The sequence below is a fragment of the Corylus avellana genome, chromosome 2 (assembly GCF_965113065.1).
Source record: "Corylus avellana chromosome 2, dhCorAvel1.hap1.2, whole genome shotgun sequence".
NCBI lineage: Eukaryota > Viridiplantae > Streptophyta > Magnoliopsida > Fagales > Betulaceae > Corylus > Corylus avellana.
In genome coordinates this window covers 4,257,714-4,284,973 of record NC_142491.1, presented here as the reverse complement: position 1 = coordinate 4,284,973, position 27,260 = coordinate 4,257,714, and the positions used below count along the sequence as shown (strand labels likewise).

Below are 27,260 nucleotides of genomic sequence, written 5' to 3'. Positions count from 1 at the left end.
AGCAAAAAGTGATTAGCTACCACATGGCCTAAACTGAAATATTATCACTTGCATGAAAACTTTATTTCATTGACTGGTAACCGGCCTTACAAGGATACATAATAAACTACCAATAGTTTAAAAAAGATGGCCCCAAGAACATATGGAAGTCACAACCATCTTATACATATGGGAAGCAATAAACAGTCAGTTGCCAGCAACAAGGGCACTGATTTTATTTTCAATGTGTGCTTCATGGTCTGCAAGGCGGCCTCGGATGGTGTCGTTTTCCCAGCGGACTAGTGTTGGAACTCCTGTGAGCTTAAACCTTGAGTCTACTCTCCATGGATGCTGGGGATTCCTCCATGTTGGCCTATCTCCAACAAAAGCTCTCAAAAGCACAACATCATCTGCTGTTGCCTCCAGCTTCTTGTAGATTACAGGCTCAGCTCTTACACAATCTGGAAAAGAAGAGGGCCAAAAGGTCAATACTTGATCGCATATTGAAACACTTTTAACTTGTGAATTCATTGCCCAATGTTTTCATGCTTTTCATCAAGCAATTGATGTATATCATGGTCTACTCTTTAACCCTTTTTGGAAGTCTTATCTAATAATCGATGCATCGTCACAAAATATCAAAAACCCATAAACAATGTGCAGTAATAAAGAAGAAACGCAAGAATTCTGTCATGGGGAAAGAGAAAAATGAATATGGGTATGCGTGTGTTACCAGGGCACCAGCTGAGGGAGGTAGAAGGGTCTTTGTCAGCCAAGAAGAGAATCAGATTGGCTTTGTTTTGGGGTGCTTCTGATCTGAACTTCTCAAACACGCTATCAAAGCTTGACACAGTGGCGTCCAACAGCTTCAGCGGCATCTTCGGTTGCTCGAGGGTATGTATGGGAAAGATGGAAGAATGTTTTGCAGAGGATGATGAACGCAACCTGCAGGTGCAGGGTCTCCCTTTTATAGGCTAATCTTCGGGCAAATGACTTCAATGCCCTTGCCTGTGTTATTTGGTGTTTGTTTTTTCTAAAGCCTGTGTTCTGCTCGTGCCATGCAGGGTATGGTCCGCAAAAGGATGATTTTGAATGATTTGTCGTGCTCGTGGGCAAGAAATGAAGAAAAGAAACACAGAATGAATTCCTTGCGTGCGATTTTTCCTCATTTCATTATTATTTTCAGATATATATATTTTCATGGATTAATTCAAAATAAGAAATATAGTTTGTAAAAATATTGTTAATTCTTTAGTTTTTAAGAGGATATGCTCTTGTTCAACTTGTATTTCGCTGAGTTTTAATTTAATTTATGGGAAAAATAAACTTTCCCCATCTGCTCACACCTCAACCCCTCTTCTCCTCTTTAAATTTTTTTTTTTTTTTTTTTTTTTTCAACGAGTTTGGATTAGAATTGGACCTACAAGTAAATTTTATATAAATTTTAAGATTAACATAAGGTTAAAATATGAATTTGATCTTCAAACTAATGATTTTTAGGTGTTTTCTATTTTTTAATTATGATGTGCAAAAATAGTTTTGAATGCTTTTTTTTTTTTTTTTTTTTTTTTTTTAAGTATTAACAAACAAGCTCAATTATCACTCGAGTAAACTAAGGATACATTTGGGATTACGATTTTGCAAGAATAATCTAAGTTTTTAAAAGATATCACAAACATAAGGCGTTTTGATATTGCAATTTAAAAAGCATTTAATTTAAAATATGAAAAATATCTATAATTTCTATAAGCAATCTAGGAAGTGCTTATTTGAAAAAGAGCGAATTTAAACCAAAATCACAATTTCGCATAACAAATATTTGATAAAAACGTACTTTTTAACATGTTTTACCAAACGTCTTTATGATTTTAAAAATATAATTTTTAAAATTTCACTTATTAAAACTGCAATCTAAAGTAGGTCACTAGCATCCGATATACGTCCATTCTATTCTTGTCTAGATTGAAATGTGATTGAAGAAGGGAAACAAAGGTCAAGAACTTGATAGGAAATTAGAATGAACGTGAATATGGTCGAAAATATGATTGTCTAGTTATTTCGACAAGAAATTATTCTAAACTGGGTTAATAAAAAAGTCTTCCAAAATAGACTATTAAATGCATGTGAAAATTAAAATTATTAATGAAAATCGCATGCATCTAGACACGTATCGGCATAATAGACTTAGTTAGGAGCATTTACTTTAGGAAAAAAAGAACTTTATCCATTTACTAAGAGTAATATTATAAACTACATTTTTATTTCATAAATATCATTAGAAGTCTCAATCAACCCTTGGATTAGTCCTATAAAAAAAAAATCATAGATTGATTGACGAAGACAACCACGTTAGCATTATGAAATAGTTGTGAGATAAAAGTGTCGTTTCTAGCATTTTTCATTTACTGTAAAGCTTTGAGAATCATAGTTGGTAATATTCAACAAAGCCAAGCTTGAACAACAGAAGGCTTGATTGAGCTCATTTATCATCAACTTGAAGAATAGATCATAATTAGAGGCACCAATTTGCCAGGCTTGGCATATTACCCCGTACTATATACTTTTTACTAGCAGATGCACCAGTGGGCGTCTGCTGAGAAACAAGTGCAGAATTCTACCAGAAATACAATCAGAACTATGAAAGAGACAAAGTACTAATTCCTAAAATTCATTTCAAGTGAACAAAAACCATCCTAATTTTCATACAAAGGATACAAAATGGACATGCTCCAAACACCATGGTGTGTCCACCTATTTTATGCCTTGTTTACACGAATTGATTGCCCTTCTAACAACTGCATTGAAGAAAGAGTAATAGACTATTAGGGAATGAATTGTCCAAACAAGAATTACAATAGATAACAAGAAAGCCAATATCGTTAAGGGTTCCAATTATTATCAACAAATGAATAGCTATCTTCATGAAAGACATGGGCCAGTGATGGCATCATGGAAGCTGAGGAAGCGGCACCAGGAAAGATATGATGGGGATTTCAGAATTAAATGAATAAAATGTAGCATGAACAGCATGCCTGTGCAAACATAGATGATAGATATCCCTCTATGTCAATGATGGAAGGACATTATGGAAGATGAACTAGAGGCATCATGACAGCAATCAAAGATGGGAATCATAACTAACAGATCAGAATTTCTTGAAAAATATTCAGGAATCACACAAACACAAGCCATCCACAAGTGCAGGAAAGCTAGTCTAACATTCAGAAGCAAGAATAGCAGTGCACGAAAATATATGTCCATGTAACCATCCGCCTACTGGTGCATATGTTTGTGCATATTCAGATATACCAAGGTTCAATTAAGTAAAACAGGGGCAGTGAACAACTTACAGTGTTGTTCAAAGATGAGATTGCAGTTTCTACATCCTCCTCTGAAGAAAAGGTAACAAAGCCAAACCCACTGGATTTTGAGGTCCCCGGAACCCGTGAAACCTTTGCACTAAGAACCTGTCCCTTCTCAGAGAAAAAGTTTTTGAGTGTATCTGCTGTTACTGTCTTTGCAAGATTTCCTACATAAACCTTGTGGGGGCTGTCAACAAATTGTGATTCCTCTGCCTGGAGAAGTGACAAATCTCCTGTCGTCAAAGGCTTTTCTGTTACGTTTACTTTAATCTCACGTCCTCCAATTTCCTGTCATTAACAGCATATGGAACTCATTAGCCCTTCACCATGAAATGATGAATATGAGAGCAATGAATATTAGCATGTGGCGTTATGTGATTATGAATATAATTTCTTGTTCAATAATTTAAACGTACAGTTCCATTCAGTTTCTCAATTACTGCATTTGCATCCTCAACTGTCTTCATCATAACAAATGCAAATCGGCGGCTCCTTCCAGAGTACTTATCATACATCACCTATGAACAAAAAAATGGAAAGAAAGTCATCTCAAATTGTCAGATCAACGTATGTATTGAACTAAAAAAACCTCAAATAGCAAATCAGTAGTTCCTTGTAGAGTACTTATCATACATCTACCATTCAACTGGCGATATGCTTCCCAGTGTTATGTGTTTCAGTTAAATTTAGAAGAAAAGTTTACTGAGGGTCACTGTAATGGAGAAAAAAGTATGGCTGGTCCCTAAAATTTAGAATTCCAGTCAATCTTGGTGACCATATCTCCTTCAGAATTCTGTGTGCAATTGTAAGTAGATCTTTATATGGAATCTTCAGATGGAGTACCAATAACCAATGTAAGAAGAATATCATTTTTATTCCCAGCTATTACTTGTTTCTCATTGGCCACAAGTAAAAGATCAATGCTCTAAACTTTAAACTATCTCAATGCAATCAACTTCAGGAAAAAAAAGTTCAAAATTTTACCCATGCTCCTAAATTTTTGTAAAAAGTAGGAGACACTAACCATAACCATGACAAACTTAAAGTCATATAGAGTATAAAAACAAGAGGACAAGTTCCATCTACACCCAGCCACCGCTTTCCACCACGTCACAGAAATCAGTTTGTATCACTGAACATAACCCAGTATCTATTTCAGTCTAATGCACCGTTTTAAGACCTTAATTTATCCAAAACACACACACAGTCACACACATGAATTTCCACAAAAAGACTTTTTTTGATCTTTCGAAACACACACATAAGAACTTCTGCCAAAAGACATGTTTCAAACACTTTATCCTTCACGCGAGGGCATATGGTAATATCCTAATTACCATAGTACCAAAACTCAACCTTTTCAGCAACCCAATTACCAAAACAGCACAACAATTACATACACAACTGACAACAATAAATCCTTAAAACTGCGAGCGAATTTTTCAGTCTTTCAGAGACAAAATACCTCAGCTTTCTCCACAGCACCGTGCTCCTCGACAATCCGGGTGAGCTCGGCGTTGTCCACGGTCCTCGGAATGTTACCTATATACAATCTCCTCGCAGCCGGCGAGGATGGGTCAACCGAAGCCACCTGGGTTTCCTCGGCAACAGCCAAGAGCAGAGTTTGGGAGCGTTTGTGGGTGAGAATGAGAGGTAAAAGAGTGAGCTTTGGAAGGTTTTGGAAGTGGGTTTGGTGATGGAGCTTTGGTGGGAGTGTGAGGGGTTTTGTGGGGTTGTGGAGGAGAATGGGAGCTGAAAGCTGCAGGGATGAGACTGAAGCCATCTCTTTGTAGGAAGTGGATTGAGTTCTGGGATTGAGGAGAGAGTGGGAGAAGAAGGGGGTTTATCTCTCACATTATCTGGTTGAGGCTTTTTGCCTTGGTTTGTTTGTGGGTTTAGGCCAGGCCTACAATACAATACAATAAATAATAAATATAAAAGAAAAAGAAAATATCTAATTGAGTTTAAATCTATTTTTATAAATTTCAGTTCTAAGATTTTGACATTTAAGTTCCATTTGTTTTTATGTATATTGTTTTTAGATGAAAACATTTTTTTAAGAAAATTATTGATGTTTTAATGATTCTTGAATAACCGATCGGACGCCAAATCCTTAATCAATCAGACTTGCAAAAATAAAAAAGGTCAAATATAAAATGTCCCGCTACGAGTCAAATGGAGTGTCACTCTAATAAAAATGTAAATTATGTTATAAAAAATAAAGATGTGTTACATAATTTACAATAAAAAATATTCTTTCAAGTATTGTACATGGAAATGAAGCTAAGTCTTAGCTGTTAGCCTGTTACTTGCATCTTAACGAGAGATATGAAAAAATAAAAAAATAAAAAAAATTTATAAGTGATGGTTAATTTGGAGTAACAAAAAAATAAGTAAATAAATTCTCAAAACCCAAGCCCAAGCCTGAGATAGGCCTGCTCTTCAGCGCATTAGGGTTTTCTAGGGCTTTCACACCCGACCCGCCTATAAATACATTATATATATAACCTTCGCAAACTAGGGTTTTGCGGTAGAGCCTCTCATTTTCGTTCACTCACTCAAAGAGACCGAGAGAGAGAGAGAGAGAGAGAGGGAGAGAGGAATCAATGGCGCCGAAGCAGAAAACACCGAAGGTGAGCAGGAACCCTGATCTGATCCGTGGGGTTGGGAAGTTCTCGAGGTCGAAGATGTACCACAAGAGAGGTCTCTGGGCTATCAAGGCCAAAAACGGCGGAGTTTTCCCTCGCCACGACGCCCAGCCCAAGGCTCCCTCTCCCGCCGAGAAGCCTCCTAAGTTCTACCCGGCGGATGATGTCAAGAAGCCCCTCGTGAACAAACGCAAACACAAGCCTACCAAGCTCAGGTATATCTATCTCTTTACCTTTAGATATGGGTGTATATGTATGTCTATGCTCACAATTGAATGTATATAAGTTTGGGTTCTTTTGGGTACTACTTGGTTGGTGAGAAAATGTGGGAAAATTGTGGTTTTTATTACTCCCGGGTAGTTTTCATTTCGATGAATCTCTTTCTTTTAGGGTATGATGCTTGCAATTATATGTATTTATGGGTGTATATATGGTTATTGAGTTCTGAGTGGTTGGTTGGCGATAATATGTGGGGAAAATGTTTATTTTTAAGCTTTGTACATCATTTTTCTTGTGGTTAGTTTCATTTCGATGAATCTATTTATTGTTAATTTTTATATACATATCTACAACTATATGTATCTATGAGTGTGATATGGATTCTTTTGGGCATTGTTTGGTTGCTGAGAAGATGTGGGGAAAATGTTTAGACTTGCATGTCCACATGTATTTGTATGTTTAATTTGCTCGAGGGTAGTTTTCATTCCAATGAATCTCTCTCTGGGTTGATCTTATCGGATTTATGGATTTATATCTGTGGTGGTCTGTGTACCTTTTCTTTTGGTAGTGGTCGATGGCAGTTGATTGGAAAATGTGGGAAATGGTGGAAGTTATAATCATTATTGGTATATACATGTGTGTGACTATCTAGTTTGTTTGTAGGTTTTTCAATTTGGTTTATGTTTGTGAAAATGTCGGGGAAAGGATAAAATAGCTGAATCTGATGGCGTTTCTTTTACCTAGTATAGACAACCAATTATGATTTTTATTCAATAGAGATCGTTGCATTCAATTAGATGAATTGAATTGGAATATTCATTTTCTGTTACCCCAATTGTATTTTTCTAATTGACAAGTGTAATTATTTTTTGTCTTATATGGTTTTCTATTTTTGTAAACTTCATTTCTTTAATTTTTTTTTTTTCAATTTGCAGGGCTAGTATCACTCCGGGTACCGTGCTGATCATACTTGCTGGGAGGTTCAAGGGAAAGAGAGTTGTTTTCCTGAAGCAGCTGTCATCTGGATTGCTTTTGGTCACTGGTGAGTGGTTTGTTTTGGTATACATATTTTGACTGAGAAGACAATGTTATAGGAGAAATATTTGGAGTTGCTTGTTTCTGTACGTTTGGTTCTCCTACTTTCAAATTGAAGTGTCTTTTTGTAGTGTCCCATTGTGGTGGTGGTTTGAGCACATCATGTGATTGATAACGAATTTTCTAAGTGTATTAGCAATATGTGTGTATGTGGTAATTGCCCAAGCAGAAGATCATTCGACACAGTTTTTGTGCAAACTTGGTGTCAAGTAGATTTATCTTGTAGGATTCTTTGGACCGGGAGCAAAATGTGATATTTTTTGGGAGCATATTTGTGGTTGGATTTGATTGTGGGCATATCATGAGATTTTTATTTTTGTGCACTTGATATGCATATGCTATTTTTCTCATTAATAAACAAATCAACCAACATAAAATTAAATGGTGAGTATCTCGAAACAGCTTTTTATTTATCAGAAATTTGCCATGTTCAGCTATCTTTCAAATTCAAATTAGATCAAACCACAATCTATGTTCTGAGAGCTTCATTTTAAGAAAAATTCCACCATTATTTTCATTGGGCAGGTAGTGTAATGGTTAATAAGTCTATTTTGGTTATTAGTTTTTCTGGTTGGTCTTGAAAAATTGGTAATGCAGAAACAAGTTTTCTCTAATTTCCTGTTTTGTGGATCATTAGATTTTGATGCACTTGAATAACTGAAGAGGTTAGGGCCTTTACTTGCCTTTGCCCAATGTCACGAATTTTATTTATGGCTTTGCTAATATCTTTTAACTTACCAATGCAGGACCATTCAAGATTAATGGTGTTCCTCTTAGACGGGTGAATCAGTCTTATATGATTGCCACTTCCACAAAGGTGGATATCTCTGGAGTTAACGTGGATAAGTTTGATGACAAGTATTTTGCCAAGGAAGCTCAGAAGAAGAAAAAGAAGGGAGAAGGCGAGTTTTTTGAGGCTGAGAAAGAGGTTAGTTTGTTAATTTTGATTGTATTTGTTGTGAATCGTGGGATTTTTTTTGGTGTTTGTTTTGATTTCCTATTGTCTTTTTTTGAAATTGCAGGAGAAGAATGTGCTCCCACAAGAGAAAAAAGATGACCAGAAAACAGTGGATACACCATTGATAAAATTCATCGAGGGTGTTGCAGACTTGAAGGCCTACTTGGCTGCGAGGTTCTCTCTTAAGTCGGGCATGAAGCCCCATGAGCTTAAGTTCTAGAATTTTTTTTCTCATCGTTACCTTGTTTTGTTTTGCTTGAACTTGGTCGTAGCAGATGTACTCTTAAAAGTTCCATTGGTAATAGACAGCTAAATTTGATGTTGTGTTAGGTGATGCATTGTTTCAAGGAATTTTCCTTTTTCCAATTTTGGTTGTGCGGGTGCAAGTGCTACTGACTACCGATATATATGATGTGATTTGTTCTTCCATATATGCATGGAGATATCCCAGAAAATTTTGTTTTCCAGATTTCTAGAGAACTAATATGGTTCACTTGTGCATACGAATTTTGGGTATCTGCCCAATTGCTTGGACATGCGAGTCCTTATAGAGATTTTTTTTATATTTAGGAAAAAATCAGATTTATTACTTTGATTTTCATATAATATGGATTTATTATTTGGGTTTTAAACTTCAAGAATAAGGTTAGATTTTCATCTAATATGGACTTATTATTCGGGTTTTAAACGTCAAGGATAAGGTTATTAGGTTTTGTCCAAGTTTAAAATGGGTCCTTTTATCACTTTATCACACCAATGTTATTATGGGGCAATGAAATCGAAGTTTTTTCTTTTATCAAATTGTGTTTCTCCGTAAAATCAATTGTTTTTTGTGGGTCTTAACCCAATGTGTACGTCATAGAATATTTTACCCAAAAAAAAGGGGGGGAGAATAAAAAAAAAAAAATTTGAACTTTCCATTTATTGAAACTCAGACGAGGAAGGGTAAAATCACAAGAACTAAGCAATAAACCAAACTATAGTTTCCAACATTTAGTATCGATCATAGTAAGCTATCTGTTCGAGCCGACAATCTCTTGAAGAAATTGCTTGGTACTGAAGGTAGCTTGCTCCGGAACCTAGGGTGCCGCAAGTAATACAAGCCTGCAAGCAGAGCCACCACTCTGAATGGTGTCACATAAAGCATCACAGCTGCACAAAGAGAGAACAATACGAAAAGGCTAGTTGCTCTTGGGTCTCTCCAGCTGAGCAGAGACTGAAGTCTCTCCCCCTGCGTTGCAATGTCACCTACCACTGTTTGAATCCTCCCTGCAACACTTCTGAGCCTGTCATACCTCATTCGAACTATGTCATGCGGTCTTGAAGTTGGAAATGTGTCAAATTCCTCATCAAGCTCATCCGGATGCACCGCCTCCGCCCACGAGAGTTTAGTATCCATATGCGGCGGGTACCGCGGCCGGTACCTATAGTTCCATAACCCGATGAGGAACATATAGAGGAAGAGGGTTGGAAGTATCAGCTCTGGATACCAAATCAATATCAGAAATAACATATGAACCAGAACTGATGTGATGGGGTTCTTCCAGTCACAAACATCGCCAAACCATCGGCTCATTGAAAACATGCCGGAAAGAAGCGACATGACACGAAAGAAGTTGGCTTTGCTTCTTCTCATACTCCACATGTGGGAGTCTACATCTAACATGTACTCCACCACTTCTTTTCTCAGAGGCGGTTCAGCTCTACCAAGCCTCACTGCCACAATATTCATGGCTTGGTATCTTAAATTGTCTACTTGGTTCACTGTGAAGGGATGCAAGTAATGCATTTTTGGAAGCAAGGGATGGCCATAAATGTATACCATGTTAGCTAGAGAGAGGGTAGTGAAGCGAACGGCTAGTTGGAGCTCTCCCATTTTCTTTACTCCATGTGGTTGAAGAACAAGAAGTGGGTAAGAATGTGTATATACTCGATAAGCTTCGAGTGTTGATAGCCGAATACGTACCTGTTAGAATATAAACTAAATAGTTAAATTCATTCATTCCTATTAGTTTAAGCTTTTTGAAATAAGTGGTGATTTAACCGTACCTTTCCGATCCGGGAATCTCTTGCTGCAGTGCCACCAGCAGTTGGTTTCTCACCTCCACCCAAGTGGCAGTTGTCAAAAACTCCCAATGTTATCACTGTGCAGGGGTCGTAAACTTCCCATGTGTACTGCTCATTCCATTTGGGATTGAAGGTGTCAAGGATTGTTCTTGTTCGAACCCATTTCTGGCCATACTTAGCTACGCAGTAAGAATCTGTAGTCCCTCTTCCATCTTTCATCTTCATTGGAAGAAGCCCTTGTGCACTCAAAATGCCCACTTCCAACATCCCAACTGGCTGTTTCCAGAGCTGCTTTGCCGTTGGCCTTTGATCACTTATGTACATAGTTGATTCATCTAATACATGGTATCCACCTTCAAGACAAACTCTTAGGTGAATTCTACTTGAAAACTTGAGCTCCTTCCGCCTGTCAGCTTCCAAGACTCCAAAACCATATTTCTCAAGATTGAACCACCGAGTATGAACTGGCCGGTGGTCAAGCCGCCGCTCGAACATGTCAAGTGGTAGGCTTATCTTCCCTAACACCTCGTCTTTCGCTTGATGCAGACGATCCTCAACTGTAACAAACAGCTGCTCCTCGAAAGGCTCAGCTGCCACGAAGACTAAATCTTCATTCCAAAATGGGTTAGTGGTGCGAGTTTGACATACCTGTTAGAATATGAATTAAATGATTAAGCTTTTTGGATAAATTGTGATTTAAGATAATATTAGAGCAGAGGTTTTAAGTTTGAACCTGTCTCTCCAGCTTCAAACTTTTGAAATAAGTAGTGACTTAAGAATACCTTGGTTTTCAGCACTTGGTTTCCAATCTGAGCTTTGACAAAAACTTCTGGGAGGCGGTTTCTGTCATTGGGCAGCACATCCTGAGCTTCAATGACATTTACTCTGAGGTACCACAGTTTGGGAGATACATAAACCTTTGATCGGATGTTAAAAACACCCTCTCCATAAACAGCAGCAGCATCAGAATGCCATGACTCTGGGAAGGCTTCATCAGCTTGTGTTCCCATCCAAACTGCAAGCATAATCTCCCCCCTTACCTTCCCTTGCCCGCGCCGGTCCTCCAATCTGTGCCACTGAGGAGCCAGTGTGCTATCTGGTGGAACTCTGGTTGGAATCTCATTCAAGTCAAAAACCACCCTTCCAAGATAATCATCCCTTCCCACCATTTCTTTATCCTTCACAAAAACTTCTAGTACTGATGACTGAATGCGTTCTTTTGAGAATGCAAACACCTGATGCCACTCTGGATTCATTTTCCTTTCAAGATGCTTTGTTCTTCCTTTATAGTTCCCCAGCTTGACTTCCACATAAGGATCACAGCTACCAGTAATGGTGCTCGGAGGAAGATCTCTTGCTTTCACAACTCGAACATATAGATAAAACGTTTGCTCAACAAGGTCATATCTGTCACTGCTCATCCACCCTCTTCCGCCGTAGCCTGAACCATTTGGCCACCTCTCACCAAGTTGTGGGTTGGTGTCCTTCAATTCGTAGTCCTCTTGGAGGCTAGGATGAGCTTGTGGATTGGCTTGGTGCATGGTGAATTGGACAACTGATAGAATATAAATTAGATGATTAAATTCATCTCTATAAGCTTAAGCTTTTGGAATGAGTGGTGATCACCACTCATTCCAAGATTTAACATGCTATTAGAGCAAAGGTCCTCAGTTTGAACCCTGTCTCTATTATTTATTCTCATATCAGTTAAATATTTTACGTGTTAAGTCTCATGTATTAAGAAGGAATTTGAACCTATACGTGTGAAAATAAAAATTAAATGATCAAATTCATTCATTCTTATAAGCTTAAGCATTGGGGATAAGCGGTGATTTAACAATACCTTGTGGTTGTTTCTCTACAGGTATGTCGGGCTGCTGCAAAGATTGGTGCTTGTATATGTGCTGGGCTCTTCCTGCTCTTTCTTCTGCAGGTTCCCTGATTTCCTGTGTCTCTTTAACAGGATCAGCACCAGTAGGCTCGACTGCTGCAATAGTGGAACTAGAATTGCTTATGACACCAACTTTTGGAGTTTCAACAACAGGAACTTTTGATTTGGGAACAGCTGCTAATGTTTTGCCAAGGAGATTTGTATTTTCTGAAATGGGAGGAGAATTAAGAGGAGGTGGAGGGCTAAAACTAGATTCTGATGAAAGATAGATTTTTAGGCCAATCTCTCCTTTTACAGGTGAGAAGAACCACTTCCTTTCCAACTGGAATCTTTGATAAGCTTCTTCACCTTTCTTGACAATATTTGAGCAAGGAAATCTTACTCGACCAAGGAAGTTTCTGCCTGGAATTGGTTTTCTCTCATTGTAAACAGAAATTTCTATGGCTTGGTGGGTTTTGGTTTGGTCGAAATCAAGGATAAGTTTGTGGTTCCAAATGGGGTTGAGGTTCTTTGGGATAGTTTTGGTTCTGCTTAACTGGTTTTCAAAATCAACTTCTACAAAAGAACTAGCTGACCCTTCACCATCCTTTGGCATAAGATCATGAGCATCCACTACTTCCACCACTAGCTTCATTCTCCTTTTTCTTACTTACTTTGCTGCTGCAAGAAGCAACATGGAAGTAGCACCTGAAAAGAGACCTCAAACTCGATTCGGAAGCAAAGAAGTTCTATTTAAGTAGGCAAAGATAAAAAATAAGTACTAGTTAAACGTTCTCTTTCTGCCTCATTGGCGGCTGGTGTTATTGTGGATGAAGCAAGGAACGGTTTGATGGAGAAGCTGCCTGTGAGTTCTGTACTTCTGCAGAAACCCAAAGTAGGACTAGACAAAATTGGAGGGAAAGCATAAAACTTTATGAAAAATGGTACACACACTCCCCGACGTGACAATAAAAATTACCTTTATATTTTGGATGGATCAATATTGGACATTAGATCCAATAGTGATTTTCATAGCTACATTTGAGAATGTGTATAACATTTCTCTTGAACCATTATCAAATAACTACCTCGATTTCAAAAATTATTACACTGTCAAAAAGGTTGTCTAATTATAAAATTAATACCTAAGGTTGTCTAGTTATCAAATTAATACCTAAGGTTGTCTAATTAATGGAGTTTGTCATTTTGTCAATGTTCCGTCCAAAAACTTAAACAAAATTTCGTGTCAAAACTTCTCAAAATTCGGCAAGTGTCCCATTCGCCACATCAGCATTATTTAAAAAATAATAATAATTTTTTTTTAAAAAAAAAATTTACCTTCTCATTTCTTCTCTTTTTTTCCAATTTTTTTTTTATTATTTAAATAATGTTGATGTAGCATAATGACATGTCCCCCATGCCATGTCATTATGCTACATCAACATTATTAAAATTTTTTTTAAAAAAAAAAAAAAAAAAAAAAAAATTGACGCTTAGAGGTTTTGACGTAGCGGGCCGTTAAGTTTTTTGCCAAAACATGGACAAAGGGATTGACTCTGTTAATTAGACAATCATAGGTACCGCGTGTGATAATTTTTGAAACCAATGTAGCAATTTGATAATGATCCAAAGCACATGTAACAAAATAACATTTAACCCTGATAGTTAGTTTATCATTGTAGAAATATACGTAGAATGTAAAATAAGAAAATAAAAGTGGAAGCAAAAGAGAAAGAGAACACAAGAGAATTTGGGGTGGTTCGGCCTTAAATGCCTACATCCACACCACTGATGATATGGTGTAAAAATTTATGCATTCTATACTAATAAATTTTTACTTGTAAGACCCTTCATTCTGGCCAACAATGTTCAACTTTGTATATTACATCCCTTTCTTCTTTGGCCAGCAATGCCAAAGTGATGAAAAGAAAGTGAGAGAACATAGAGTTAAAGGCAGAGATGGAGGTGAAAGAAACCAAAAGCAGCTTAAGCCCTTGTGACCATGGCCAAAGATGCTTTTTCCTGTGCTTTATTCTCTTACTTTAAATCATGATTATTATTTTGTTGTCACCACCTTTGTTTAGACCAATATTGAAGTCGATGAAACATATTTTTAGCCAGCCTAATTCCTTCTCAAGCGACTAATGTTAAAATATTAATTAAATGATTAAATCAATCGTTTTTTACAAATTTAAGCTTTTAAAATAAATGGCGATTCAACACGGCGTCAAAATAAAAATATTGGTAATTTAACTATGGAACCACATCTTAGGGTTTTTCCTAACTATGAACAATTTCCAATATTATTCAACAGTACCATTACTGGTTACATGGCTAATTTCAGACAGTGACAACCTCAAAAGAACCTAAAGAGATGGTTTCCTTACATTACATAGCTGAACTCTAACTTTATGTTTCGCAGGCTTATCACTATCATCCGTGCTAACACTTGAAATTTGAACTTCATTCTTTGTAAGATTTTGAGGTGGTCCATAAGAATGTTTTTCATAAATCTGACATGTAATTTTTTATAACTCATGTTACGCCACTTTACGCTCTTGAGATAATAATCTTTAATGTTAATCTCAAGAAAAATCCTAAGGAAATTCAGAAGTTTGGAATTCATGGTGAACAAACATCACCGTTCGAAGGTTGTATATGTTTAACAGATGCAACTCTTGAATAAACACCCTAATGGAAAAATTATAACAATTTTCATTAAGATCCTTCAAAAGAAACCCATTATGCAATGCTGATATTTTTCTTGCTAATAATGAACTCAAGTTTGGAATTTCAAAACATGATGCTGAGTTGATTGATCATGGTTAATATTGCTTCCATATGCATGCTGGGCTGAGAATTCATAGCCAGGCTCCATGCTGGTGAAATGGGTGTTAGCCTTAAGCTTTGGAGCTTGAGCTTGAGCTTGGGGCCCAAAATTGTGTAGTGATAATGGCCTACTACTGTATTATATTTTTTATCAGGTTAAACTTTTGGTATAACTTGTCATTTAACATAGTATTAGAGTGTCTCCAAGAGGTACCTCCTTCCCCCTCTTGTGGACATGTCAAAAACATAGTATTAGAGTGAAGATCTTGACTTCGAATCTTGTGTCCGTCATTCACCTCTCATTTTAATATATTCCACGTGTTAGACTTCAATAATTGAGGGACAGTTTCACATGAGTGTCAAGTAGTATGAGCGAAAAGAAATTAAGCAACAAAATTTGATAAGTACATTCAATTGTTTAATAGCTGACGTGATATGTGTTACGCAGATTATCACGCTAGTTTATAAGAAACTATAGTACCCCTAGTTGCACTTCTTATATCAACTAATTGATTCGAGGCTAATGGGCTCATTCTTGGAGATTCGCCTGCAATTGTTTCTACATCACCTAAGCCAAATCCAATTGAAATATATGTTAAAAGCATACTCTTTTTGTGAATTGTAATTTTGTGTTGTACACATTAATGTTCCCTAAACTCTTCCTTTGTCTTCTTAAATGTAGCCTGTAAATTATATTATTTTTTCTTAATTTTCAAATGAAAGTTACTAAGTTATAACTATTCTTGCCTTCTTGGGCATAGTATTGGCGACCAATTTGGCTTGGTGTTTTCTTGCTTAACACGGGCTAAATTACATGAATTTATTTATTGCCTCTGTTAAGGGAAATCTTAATTATCTTTGAAATATTTTTTTTTTCTCTCCCTTTTAGATTTTATTGGCTTCATTTATTTCTTCCATATAAGTTGCTAAAACTTGGGGAACAAGTCATATCTCTTCTAGTTCAATGTTGAGAAAAATTGTGGCTTAGGTTTCTCATGGTGTAACAATTCCAATTGACACATGAATCTAACATGGAGATTATTAACCACAAATTTTTGATTTTGAAGTCCAAATAATATGATAAAAAAAAAAAAATCAAGAACTTTATGGTTTGTATTTGGACAAAAATTTTCTTAAAATTGGGTAGGAGGGAATTCTTTTAATCCAATTTATTAAACTAATATATGTTTTTAAAGCATATAATTTAAAAATTCATATGAAAATCACATGTTTTATTAAAAATGCACAGAAAAATTATATGCTCTAAAAATAAATATTAATTTAATATACTAGACTAAAAAAAAAAAGAAAAAACTTCATTTAGCCTCCTGAAGTTCCACGTGATTTGATCGAACCCCTCTCCCCCAAACTTTTAAATCTCTCACTTTGGACTCCTAAACTTTTAATTGCTCTCAATGTAGACCATTTTCGTTAGATTTTAAACATTACACAACGTTTATACCCCTGACTTTTGTATAAAATTTTAATTTTACCCTTAATTCCAAAACCTTTTTTTATTTAAAAAAATGAAAATCAGTGATATTTTGATATTTTTAATGACTAAAATTGACGGAATTGTCCACATTGAAAGCAATTGAAAGTTCAGAAGTTCAAATTGAGAGATTTAAAAGTTTAGGAAGAGTTTGTCAAATCGCGTAGAATGTCAAAGGGTTAAAAGTGAAGCTTAAAAAAAAAAAAAAAAAATTATTGTATTTGTTACTCCCATAAAAGATGTTTTGCATTTATGGGTCAAAGAGGCTATTTTATGGTATATGCTTGAGCCCCACACACACACACCAAAAGGCCGAAAGTGTCTCCCACAAGATTGGGCTTCTCTGCTTCCATATAAAACACAAAATAAAAATTTGTTTTTTCTAAAAAAAAAAAAAGAAAAAAAAGAAAAAGGACTCTCTCTGTGTGTATGTGAACACACTGGAACCTTCCAATCTGTAACCAATTAGGGGTTCTCTAGGGTTTATCAGAATAAACCCAAATCCCCAAAGCCCTAATCTCTCTGGTTCTCTCTCTCTTTCTCACTAACACTCACGCATACACAAAATGGTTCGCTCCAACGGGATGAGACTTGTCTACGGGCTTGCTCGTCGCTCTATCGCCTCCAATATCTTCCACCAATCCAAGACCTCCGTACGCCTTCTCTTTCTTCTCCAATAGCACTGAATTTTCGTTATTTTTCAGTTAGTTCTCTTATTCTCTGATTCCTGCATGAAAATTTTGGTTGGGTTTGTGTAAACTTTCGATTTTTACAGATATACGAGACGGTGTGTAATGCGGGATATAGGAGTTTCAATTCTGGTGTTTGCAACCCATCTCGGATTCTTGGAAATTATGCTTCAAAAAATGGTGAATATCATTTTTTTTCTTTAGTTTCAAGTTTGTTGGGGTTCTTTTGTAAGGTTGCTATGAGAATTTGTGGAAATAAAGGGAAGTAAAATGAAGTATTTGTTATTTTTTGGTATGTTGGTTAACGAAAACTCCACATAAAGTTAGCAGTTTACATATTGGGTTCAGTAAAAATCAGCAACCAAATGAAGCTTACTGTATTAAATTGTTTTCGTTTTTTTCAATTTGGAATAATGATTTTTGTGTTCTGATAAGCAGTTGCTCAGAAAAATTGGTTGCTATTGGGAGCTCTGAATGCCAATTGGGGCGGAGTCAGATCAATTCATGGAACTGGTAATAAATGTACACTCGCAAAATAGATTTATATCTGAGTGTATCGATATGCATCCTTTGTGCCTTTCCCGTTTTGGAATAATTTATTCATCTGAAGTTTTTTACTGAAGAAGATTTTTTTCTCATTTTATGGTTCCATGTTGTTTGAGATGTTGTGGGACTTGTGGAAATTTTCTCATGTCTAGTTCAATGGAAGGAATTATTTTTTGGGTGAAAAAATCTTCAGGAATGTTATGTGAGAGATGGAGTTTAATGCTGTTTTGCTTACTCAGTTTTGTGTTCGTTCTTGCTTTATAAATGGTTTGTTTGTTTTCAATATTGGATTCTTAAAGGAAACTCTGGAATATGGTTAATGTGTTTGTGCTGGATTTTTTTTTTTTTATCTTTTATCAGCGGCCGCTGCGAGAGATTATTATGATATACTTGGCGTGAACAGGAATGCTAGTGCACCTGAGATAAAGAAAGCTTATTATGGGGTAGGTCCTTGCGTCATCTCTGTTTTAAGATTTACAGTTTTACACACAGACATAGGTACCGAAAGGATACAAACAAAGCATAAGTATATGCCTATTAAATACGTAGAGCATCGACTACAGATGCTTGTCTGTCATTTTTTGATCACACATTGCCAACATTATTTCTTTACTTATATATATGAAGCTCAGGCAGTTTAGAAAAGCTGGTAAGTATGGAACACTTATTCTCTCATACCTTGAAGGTTTGGTATATGGTGTGATTGTCCTTTTAGTTATAATTGTGAAACACTTAAAAATTCTAAATTGAGAGAAGCTCATAAATTTGTTTATTTGTAAAGCCAAATAAACAAATGATGTAGCACAGAAGTTTCTTAGGCAGGAGGAAGAAAAGGCTTGTGCATATGTATTGATTTAAATGAAAAAACCCATGTATATCATATGTATTGCTGGATATGTCTACATATACTTCATGTGTTGCTTGTCTCCTCTGTAGGGTGCTAGGTTTGGATATTCTGTTTCTCAACTTTTAGTTGCTTTTGCTTTGAATATGTCACCATTTACTGTGTAATTATTTGTTGGGTGTTTTTTCTGCAGCTTGCAAAGAAGCTCCATCCAGATACAAATAAAAGTGATCCAGAGGCCGAAAAAAAGTTTCAAGAAGTTCAAGCAGCATATGAGGTTTTTGTTTTTTTTTTTTTCTTTCTATTTTTTATTTTTATTTTTAACTCCAGAATCTTTTAAGTATGTTCTCAAGATTTACTTGTGTAATTGCTTAAAGCTTTTATCTTTTTTTTGTTATTGTTGTAGGTTTTGAAAGATGACGATAAGCGACAGCAATATGATCAGGTTTAACATTTTTAACGAATAGTTATTTGCTGATTATTTTTCTGCTATAATATTTCTGATGGGTTTGAACATGGAAGTAGATTAGTACTTGCATGTTACTGTACAAACTCCTTGTATTTGAAATTCTGTATGGTTCAATGGTGTTACAAGTAAATAGATAAGTTCTGTTTTCTAGATAATACTGAATACGATGTGGAAAAACTTGCATGGAAATAAATTTTTCTAAACACATATTCATTTTCTTTTCCCTAGTCTTGAATGTGTGAAAAATGACCAACATATAATCATGAACATCATCCAGTATAGGTGTATTTCTCTTTTCTTATAGGTAGCTTTGTTATCTTGCTTCTAAAGGCATGGTGACATTTGTTTTATATCCATGGAATTGTCTTTATGCATGAGGAAATAAGGTTTCTTTGACAAGATACTATTAGTCACTTGACCTGAGGTTTCCCACGATTACTGATACAAAACTGATTAATATAGGACAAACAAATTTAATTCTAAAACTGATGTAGGTTGGGTGCTGATTATCCCATAGATGGCGCAAACTGAGTTAGACACTTTTGGGATGAAGCTTGGGGGAAACATGAATTAAAGTTACCAGTATTTTTGGCAGTTGGTGTTTAGGGGCTTTAATATTACTATGTTTAAGCTTTAAATAGGGGAAGGGTTAGGGTGTTGAGAAAGGCCTGAGCTTTGGATTCAAATTAAAGAAAAAAAGTCTTCGTCGCTTTTCTGAGGTCTGTGAGAAGTACCCAAGGATAGAAACTTTCAGTTATAAGTACTTTGGAGGCCTATTTAAGGCGTGAGATGAGCTATGGTTTTTCTGTAGGAATTCTTAAGGTTTTCTTCCCTTCTTTCCCCCTTTTTCCTTTCAGTTCCCTTCCCCTGTGACATGCATTACATGAATGCCTATGTACATGTTTGTTCTTATGAGTCATATATGTGTTCCTCCTATACCCAGCAATGCATATAAATGAGTTCCCTTTATCATAATTGGCTTGTAAAGTGGGGGAGATTATTCCGTTTGCTATTTGAGTGCGCAAAGTAATTGTGCATTTTAGAAGATTCATTGCTTAGATGTATAATGGTTTTTCTGGTACTTATCTTATCATTTTTCATCTTATTCGCCACTGTTCCTCCTATAAGCTTTGTATTTGTCTGTATTTACCTTGTTTGAACACACAATCTTATAGGTTGGTCATGAGGCATTTGTTCAGCAAGGAGAAAATGGTTTTCCCAATGGTTTTCAGGGTCCATTTTCGGATTTCTTTCGTGATAATGTAAGTACTTTTCAATTGTTTTAGTTCTGCCAATATGTTGCTTACAAACTTAAATCTTCCCCAATCTTTAATGTGTATCTATTATTCAATATGGGCTTGTTTCGGCGTTGAGAATTTTGAGTGCTTGGAATCAGTTTTAACCTTTGGTGGGTTCAAGCTGTTGAGATATAAAATTTTTAGAAGCTGAACTTCACATGATTCAGGCAAAAGTGGTTGTCTCTATCCAGTATTACTGTTATGTTACAACATCCATGAAAAACACCAGATAGCATTTTATTGATTTTGTGGAAGTTAAATTTGTTATATATAATTTGTACATGTCTGTTTGATGAAGAATATAATAGACTTACAAGAGCCCCTATCACATATAATTGGTATTGGGTTCAGATACGAGATACGAAGTTGGAAAAAATCATCTAGGATCCGCAATTGCATTCTTACTTCCATCTCAGGACGTGCTGTCTGTTCTTCGAGCTAAGCTGAACCCTTCTTGATTAAGTTTTTGCCCTAATTGATCTTGCCAATTGTACACTCAATTTGACATGCGGATAACACAACCTATACAAGTCTTTCACCTCAGCGTATCTTTAGCCTGCTTCCATTCAAGATTTTGTGGAGTCTTTATCTTTAGTGATTTTTTTTTCTTTTTTTTTTTTTTTTTTTTTTAAAAAAAAAAAGAATCTTTAGTGCTTCTTTACTTGTTTCTTTAGTTCCAGCTTTTTAGAGGTTTTTGGCATTACTTGTTTTGTTTCTAAACATCAAGTGTTCATACAATACATGCTAGGGAAGCTATGCTTCCATCAAGTAAGTATTCACTGCGAATTGGTGCTTACTGGAAACTGCTTATGGTAATTTCTTACTTAGTGCTTTTTTTCTAGTGTACTATTACCTAATTGATTCAAGAATTGGTCCATTTTCCATTTGGTGGGGGTTATCAAACTTTTGTTTGGAGTTTCCAGTGTTGAGATCACGATGTTGCTGAAGTCCATAGTATGGTCTATGGATGGGATGTAGTATTGCAAAAATTGTCTGCCTTTTAGCGTTTCTGTTTTTCAGGATGTTAATTTCTTCTTTGAAATCTGATGTGATATTTTATGCGCATGCTGTGGCTACTATGGTGATCAGGTGTTTGAAGATTTCTTCAATCGAAGACTTGGTGGTGAAGATGTCAAGGTTTTCTTGCAATTCGATTATGCATCATTTGTTTTTTGTTTTACATCTGGTTCTTTGGCATGCATTTCATAGCTGATTAATTTTCATAGGTAGCTCTTGAACTATCCTTCATGGAAGCTGTTCAGGGAACCACTAAGACTGTGACATTTCAAACTGATGTGCCATGTCAACCCTGTGGTATGCTGATTCAATATACTTATGAAATGTTACGACTCTATTTTGCAATTTTATTTGTTGTTTGCTCTGTTTGGTTGGTGAGATTAATTTAGTTTGGATTTAAAGGTTCCCAACCTTATATTTTATTCTGTTTCTGGAGTTTTGCAGGTGGACGTGGTGTTGCTGCAGGAGTCAAACCAGAAAAATGTTCACGCTGTAAAGGTTTAGGCGCGGTAAGTTTTACTAGGGAAGAGAAACTTAATCATTTTTATTGGGATAAAATTTACTATCCCATTGATAACTTGTTTTGCTGCCTATACAGATAACTATGCAACAGGGTATATTTACGGTGCAGATTACTTGTCCCCAGTGTCATGGAGAACGGGAATATGTGCCGGTATTGTTATCTGTCTCTGTATTCTCACTTAATGATTAATATGAATTTCAAGATAATCCCTTGAATTATTTTTTACTATTCTCTGTATCCTGCATCTTTTTTTTTTCATGCTTTTTTTTCAAGTCTATAATACCAGTTGGCCACTATTATCTGCAGCCTCAATACATCTGCAAGTCATGCAAGGGAAAACGAGTTGTGTCAGGAACAAAGTCAGTCAAGCTTAATATCGTGCCAGGTATTTCTTTTTTTAATCTTAAGATTTTTAGGCCCTGGTGGTTGTGTTGCTGAAAGTTCATCCAGCGGTTGATCGATTTCATATCCTTGCTATTTAATGAAGGAACTCCTTCAGCAATTTTGTATAACAAACTTCTCCATACCAAATCTAATGCTTAGTTGCATGATTTCAGGACTTCAATTTTGTATGTGGTTGGTTAGTGTGTACTAGAATGGGGATTTGGGAATTAAATTGATTGTTTTACAGGTTTTATTTAGTAATTTCGGATCAGACTTGCTTCACGTAGCAGAGATATTTTGTTTCTCAAGCTTTAAGAAGAAAAGAAAAGAAAATGAATAATATCTGGTTTTATAGGATTCTTATATGCTAGTTTCTATAGGTGCTTAACTCTCTAGTTCTTTGGCATTTGCAGGGGTAGATAACAATGAGACTATAAAGGTGAGCAGAAGCGGTGGAGCAGATCCTGATGGAAATCAGCCTGGAGATCTTTACGTTGTCCTTAAGGTAACCGGCATAACTTTCTTTTCCATTGATTATGTCCTCTTTTGTTTCTTTTTGTGGTTACTTCACTGTTAGAATGCCCTTTTTCTAAAAATTTCCTTTCTTTTCCAACTATAAATATCATATTCTTCTCTGCAGGTTCGTGAAGATCCTGTTTTCCGTAGAGAAGGCTCTGACATTCATGTAGATGCCGTCTTGAGTATCAGTCAGGTAATGCTTGCTGTAATGTTTCATTTCGTAGGCATTGATATGTTGTAATGTGTGGAAGTATTGAACAGTAAGTTGTATGAGGTGGTTGAATAAAATAATTATTGTGCCCAGCTTGAAGCTATATTAATTTCATTCAAATTTTTGGTTAGCAAAAGCTAAACTGAGACTTTCACTGACTTCATACAAAATATTTTGTAGTTAAGGCTTGTAGACTAATTCTAGGAATTTGCCCCATGTGTTGTTTCTTCCCACCTTTGTGGCCACCATAACAGAGTATAGACCTTTGTGTACTAGGGTTGCATCTCTTAGCGCTTTTCAATAAAATGAATTACTTATTAAAGAAATGAAAATCATGCCTGCAGATGCTGGCGTTGGGGTTTGGTTATCGCAAAGTTGGTCATTGGTCTAGTGATTATAGAAGAAGGTTTTAAGCTAATCAACCTTTATTAGTTGATTATCGTTTCAGAAAAGATGAGACATAAGAATGAAGATGATCCATTGACACGCCATTCTTCTTACATATGCAACCCACTTAAACGTAATGATATGTTGTTTCTTTAGATTGTCCGGGGTAAAGATCTTCCCTAAAGCGGTTGAGCAGGGAAAGAAAAGCCACTCTCAAAGGAACCTTATTCCGCCTAATACTCCTCTATGAGAACGGAGTATTATCATGGGAAACAAGGACAATGTAGTAAGATCTAACATCAAACAACCCTCTCCTGGAAGGAACTCGATAAATTTTGTCTTCACCACCCAAAATGGAACCTTACTAATTGGAAATTACTCTTTTATCTATATCTTTAATCAAAGGATTTACTTATATTTTTCCTGTCTCACCCTAACATCATACAACAAGGTGAATACTGAGGTAAATAGATATATCTCCCAATCGTGAGCCATTCTGAGAAAAATAATATTCCACTAATGAGAGGCACTAGAAAGCTCCAAATGGTCTGCCGTTGTAGCATCCTTGAAACAGACAATGCTAAGCAAGTCCAGAAGAGCTATTTTGAGGGCTTGGTCCCCACACCGTATATCATGCCATAATCGAATTTGGAACCATCACCCACCTCAAATCTCGTATGGCTAGAAAGCTCCCCCCAACCCCTCCTAATATTCTTCCAAAGCCCCACCCCATACAACCCATAGTCCTCATTTGAACACCGCCCACCCACTTCAAATCTAGTAAGATCTCTCTTTAATGAACATAGCGCCAAAGCCACTTCTCCAGAAGAGCCCGGCTGAACACAGTTGTAGTACTTACACAATTTCAAAGTATAGTTTTCAATCACAACCTTACCTAGAGGCACCTTACGCCTTTAAAGAAATTTTGATTACTAACTAAAAAAAAAGTTTTCAATCACTTAATGTTTTTCAACCACAGCTGGTGTTAAAACTGCTTTAGTATAACCTTTTAGAGTAATAGAAAAATCATTTGACAAAATATCATTGAGTTACATTTGTGGAAACCACTCCTGTTAGCGTATAAAACTTCCTGAGATTTGGTAGTTTATCCAAAACTTTTGTTATGTGCAAACCTGTCCTGTTGACCAAATCTAGTAACCTAGCCCCTTTTGAAGTTCATGTTTGATACAGTTTTATGTTAAATTCTTTCAAGTTACTTATTTTTTTGGTTTTATTGGATTGATCTTGGGCAGGCAATTTTGGGGGGAACCATCCAAGTTCCAACTCTCACCGGAGATGTTGTCCTCAAGGTTTGTTTAATCCATTGTATATGTTTATTGCTTTTGCCTGGGAAAAATTATTAATGGCTGGTTTTTATGTTGAGGTTCTTTCTATTTTGATTTGGAATCGCCACAACTCACAAGATTTGAATCCATGACTTGACCCCCACATCATTTATATGGGGTTGGAAGGGCCTTTTAGCTGAATGTCTATTGGATTGTACATTTCTTTCTTGTCATAATTCTCTATAGAGTATCATGATTAAAATAATTTCTGATATTCAGGTCCGCACAGGCACCCAGCCTGGTCAGAAGGTAGTTCTTAAGAAGAAAGGTTAGTGAACTAGACTTGCTAAATCTCATTGTCTTTGTTTGTACAATTTTGTGTGCAATGAAGGATTATATTTTTGCTTGCTCCTTACATTTCTAGTCTGCCAAAGGGTGCGAAAATAATTTTTTTAATTAATTAGATCCTTTTATATTTCAGTCCCTTGGACTTTGTTTCTTGTTTGTTTTTCCCTTCAAATTCCTATTAAAGCAACTTCCTCCTTGACTTGTGTAAATTTAGTCCTCTCAAGGAATTTCCTGGAAATTTAACAAAAGATCACCTATGATGTCAGAGTTAATTTGAGTCACACAAGACTATTATGTACACACTGTTGGTGATCATCATTTCAATGCAATATTTGATGATTTTATTTTTAATAGTTAAAGCAAGTTATTATGTATAGAATAGTTGATTTTTATTTGTTTGTCCTGACCTTGAATGCAGTTCGTGAATAGCAGTTGCGTACATGTTATATTGAGAATCTTCGTTAACTTTGATGCAACTTACTCAAGTAGTAAAAGCTGGCGTAGTAATGTGTTAAAAACTCAAAATAATATAAAACTATTTTGTTTAGTGAGGATAGAGAATTGATTGAGTCTGTTGTCCCAAGAGAATTGATCACTAGCCTGCCTTAATCATCGAGTGTGCATATTAGCTTCAATTTTGTGCATACTAAGATGGAAATGATATGCTCTAATTTTGCTTTGATGCTGCTAGATTCTGAAAATTTCTCAAGCTCAAAATTTGTTATTCAAAGCTATGTATGTTTTGTCAGTGTACATTGATAGGCATGTTTAACCTCTAATCTTGTTTTTGAGCAGGGATCAAGACGAGGAACTCTTTCTCGTTTGGTGATCAATTTGTGCACTTCAATGTCAGCATTCCAGCGTAGGGTTTCTTGCTCTAAACCATTGTTTTTGTAGTGTTTTTTCACGCACCAGCAGATATATTTATGGCTGTGTTCCAACATGGGGTGGATTAGGGGGAAAATTGTGCAGTTTTAAGTGAAATGCATAAGCATCATATCTGTAGCCCTCTCATTTAACCACAGATTTTCTTTTTGTTGTGAAAGTAGATTAGAATGCTTGACTAGGAGAATGATTTGTGCAGGAATCTGACACAAAGGCAACGTGAATTGATTGAAGAGTTTGCCAAAAAAGAGCAAGGGGAATGTGATAAGCGTGCCGCCGGAGCATCTGGATAAACAGAGACTAGAGAAATATTTTTTGTGTGCTAATTTATCCAAATTCATACTTAGCAAGCGAGGACAAAGGAACATAAAGGAAAAGCATCAATAGTAGAAAGACCAACCTCTCTGGAAGTTTTGTAGGAGTGATTTTGGCTTTATTTTGTCAATTTGTTTATCTTGTAAGGGCATGTAACATTCTTCAACATAAATCACAATGGTATAATTATCATTTGAGGCTAAAATATTTGATCACTTGCATCCAGAGTATCCAAGCTGGCATTGTACATATTCTTTACTTTTCTATACTATTAAAATAAATGTATGCAGATTCATCATAAAGTCGAGTTCTGCCACTTTTGTCTAAGTATTTTAGAAGATGAGAGTTTTTTTTTTTTTTTTTTGAATCTTGATATAGATATGGGTGTTTATATGGAAAACGTTATATTTACTAAATTTTTTTCTAAAAAGTTAGTTCGTAGGTGATGTGTCATCATTTTATCCCATGAGATTTACTATTTTGGAAAATGTGTCAGCATTTCATGTGATGGTGACACATTACTTAGAAACCAACTTTTTGAGAAAATTTGTGAAGTGTAGCATGTCTCAAATAAACTGATCTTGAACATAGTAACATACAATCTAGTTGGTAAAAAGTTTGAACTCAACTTCTTGAAACAAAATAAAACGGACCAAATTTCGACTTTTAATTTTTGGTTTAACTTAAAGACTATATTGCAGTCTAAAAAATGATTGTCAAGACTATGCCCTAAATACGAATACAACTTGTTTACTCTAGCAAACTGAATTCGAATACAAGTCTCTAATTCCTTAAAAACTCAGTTCTAAAATCCTAGTTGATATATACTAAGCATGTACCTAGAATTGATAGATATTTAGGAAGTTAATTTACATCCAAAATGAATTTAGAGTAGGGTTGAGCTTAATTAAGGATTAAAGAAATCAAGGGTATAATTGGATAATGACTACAAGAATCAAAGAATTTTTGAGGTCGAGTTGGGATGAAGCCCTTAAAACCCAAATCTATACTACCTCCTAT

At 35.8% G+C, this 27,260-nt stretch overlaps 5 protein-coding genes across 5 annotated transcripts; 2 read left to right on the top strand and 3 right to left on the bottom strand.

The window, feature by feature from the left end:
• Positions 1–48: 48 nt before the first annotated feature.
• Positions 49–943, bottom strand: LOC132165485 (Thioredoxin superfamily protein). Its single transcript, XM_059576075.2, has 2 exons — positions 713–943; positions 49–440 (listed from the first exon to the last, which is right to left on the bottom strand). The coding sequence occupies exons 1-2, from the start codon at positions 855–857 to the stop codon at positions 187–189; spliced, it is 399 nt and encodes a 132-aa protein (XP_059432058.1). The 5' UTR covers positions 858–943; the 3' UTR covers positions 49–186.
• A 1,561-nt stretch (positions 944–2,504) lies between these two features.
• On the bottom strand, positions 2,505–5,235 carry PSRP2 (RNA-binding (RRM/RBD/RNP motifs) family protein). The gene is made up of 4 exons (XM_059603986.2): positions 4,807–5,235; positions 3,758–3,859; positions 3,330–3,629; positions 2,505–2,774 (listed from the first exon to the last, which is right to left on the bottom strand). Exons 1-4 carry the CDS (start codon positions 5,122–5,124, stop codon positions 2,736–2,738), a joined length of 759 nt encoding a protein of 252 aa, XP_059459969.2. The 5' UTR covers positions 5,125–5,235; the 3' UTR covers positions 2,505–2,735.
• Positions 5,236–5,893: 658 nt separating this feature from the next.
• On the top strand, positions 5,894–8,692 carry LOC132167726 (large ribosomal subunit protein eL6). The gene is made up of 4 exons (XM_059578752.2): positions 5,894–6,204; positions 7,144–7,250; positions 8,050–8,231; positions 8,326–8,692. Exons 1-4 carry the CDS (start codon positions 5,948–5,950, stop codon positions 8,479–8,481), a joined length of 702 nt encoding a protein of 233 aa, XP_059434735.2. The 5' UTR covers positions 5,894–5,947; the 3' UTR covers positions 8,482–8,692.
• Positions 8,693–9,198: 506 nt separating this feature from the next.
• On the bottom strand, positions 9,199–12,853 carry LOC132163651 (C2 calcium/lipid-binding plant phosphoribosyltransferase family protein). The gene is made up of 4 exons (XM_059574023.2): positions 12,172–12,853; positions 11,111–11,883; positions 10,311–10,976; positions 9,199–10,227 (listed from the first exon to the last, which is right to left on the bottom strand). The coding sequence occupies exons 1-4, from the start codon at positions 12,851–12,853 to the stop codon at positions 9,265–9,267; spliced, it is 3,084 nt and encodes a 1,027-aa protein (XP_059430006.2). The 3' UTR covers positions 9,199–9,264.
• A 4,062-nt stretch (positions 12,854–16,915) lies between these two features.
• GFA2 (gametophytic factor 2) lies at positions 16,916–26,468 on the top strand. Its single transcript, XM_059605338.2, has 18 exons — positions 16,916–17,172; positions 17,295–17,388; positions 17,647–17,721; positions 18,115–18,197; positions 18,792–18,875; positions 19,005–19,043; positions 20,243–20,329; positions 21,455–21,502; positions 21,592–21,679; positions 21,827–21,891; positions 21,981–22,055; positions 22,212–22,290; positions 22,703–22,794; positions 22,930–23,001; positions 24,660–24,716; positions 24,972–25,020; positions 25,836–25,902; positions 26,125–26,468. Exons 1-18 carry the CDS (start codon positions 17,086–17,088, stop codon positions 26,216–26,218), a joined length of 1,335 nt encoding a protein of 444 aa, XP_059461321.2. The 5' UTR covers positions 16,916–17,085; the 3' UTR covers positions 26,219–26,468.
• Positions 26,469–27,260: the final 792 nt, after the last annotated feature.

Excerpts from the sequence above, each read along its gene's own strand:
- GFA2 (XM_059605338.2), top strand. The coding sequence starts at position 17,086 with ATGGTTCGCTCCAACGGGATGAGACTTGTCTACGGGCTTGCTCGTCGC. Across the intron at positions 19,044-20,242 it reads AGCGACAGCAATATGATCAG|GTTGGTCATGAGGCATTTGT; the intron begins GTTTAACATTTT and ends ACAATCTTATAG. Across the intron at positions 21,680-21,826 it reads TGTGCCATGTCAACCCTGTG|GTGGACGTGGTGTTGCTGCA; the intron begins GTATGCTGATTC and ends GGAGTTTTGCAG.
- LOC132167726 (XM_059578752.2), top strand. The coding sequence starts at position 5,948 with ATGGCGCCGAAGCAGAAAACACCGAAGGTGAGCAGGAACCCTGATCTG. Across the intron at positions 6,205-7,143 it reads CACAAGCCTACCAAGCTCAG|GGCTAGTATCACTCCGGGTA; the intron begins GTATATCTATCT and ends TTCAATTTGCAG. Across the intron at positions 7,251-8,049 it reads TGGATTGCTTTTGGTCACTG|GACCATTCAAGATTAATGGT; the intron begins GTGAGTGGTTTG and ends TTACCAATGCAG.
- LOC132165485 (XM_059576075.2), bottom strand. The coding sequence starts at position 857 with ATGCCGCTGAAGCTGTTGGACGCCACTGTGTCAAGCTTTGATAGCGTG. Across the intron at positions 441-712 it reads CTCCCTCAGCTGGTGCCCTG|ATTGTGTAAGAGCTGAGCCT; the intron begins GTAACACACGCA and ends CTTCTTTTCCAG.
- PSRP2 (XM_059603986.2), bottom strand. The coding sequence starts at position 5,124 with ATGGCTTCAGTCTCATCCCTGCAGCTTTCAGCTCCCATTCTCCTCCAC. Across the intron at positions 3,860-4,806 it reads GTGCTGTGGAGAAAGCTGAG|GTGATGTATGATAAGTACTC; the intron begins GTATTTTGTCTC and ends TTTTGTTCATAG. Across the intron at positions 2,775-3,329 it reads TCTCATCTTTGAACAACACT|TTGTTAGAAGGGCAATCAAT; the intron begins GTAAGTTGTTCA and ends TCTTCAATGCAG.
- LOC132163651 (XM_059574023.2), bottom strand. The coding sequence starts at position 12,853 with ATGAAGCTAGTGGTGGAAGTAGTGGATGCTCATGATCTTATGCCAAAG. Across the intron at positions 10,977-11,110 it reads ACCAAGTGCTGAAAACCAAG|GTATGTCAAACTCGCACCAC; the intron begins GTATTCTTAAGT and ends ATATTCTAACAG. Across the intron at positions 10,228-10,310 it reads GAGATTCCCGGATCGGAAAG|GTACGTATTCGGCTATCAAC; the intron begins GTACGGTTAAAT and ends ATATTCTAACAG.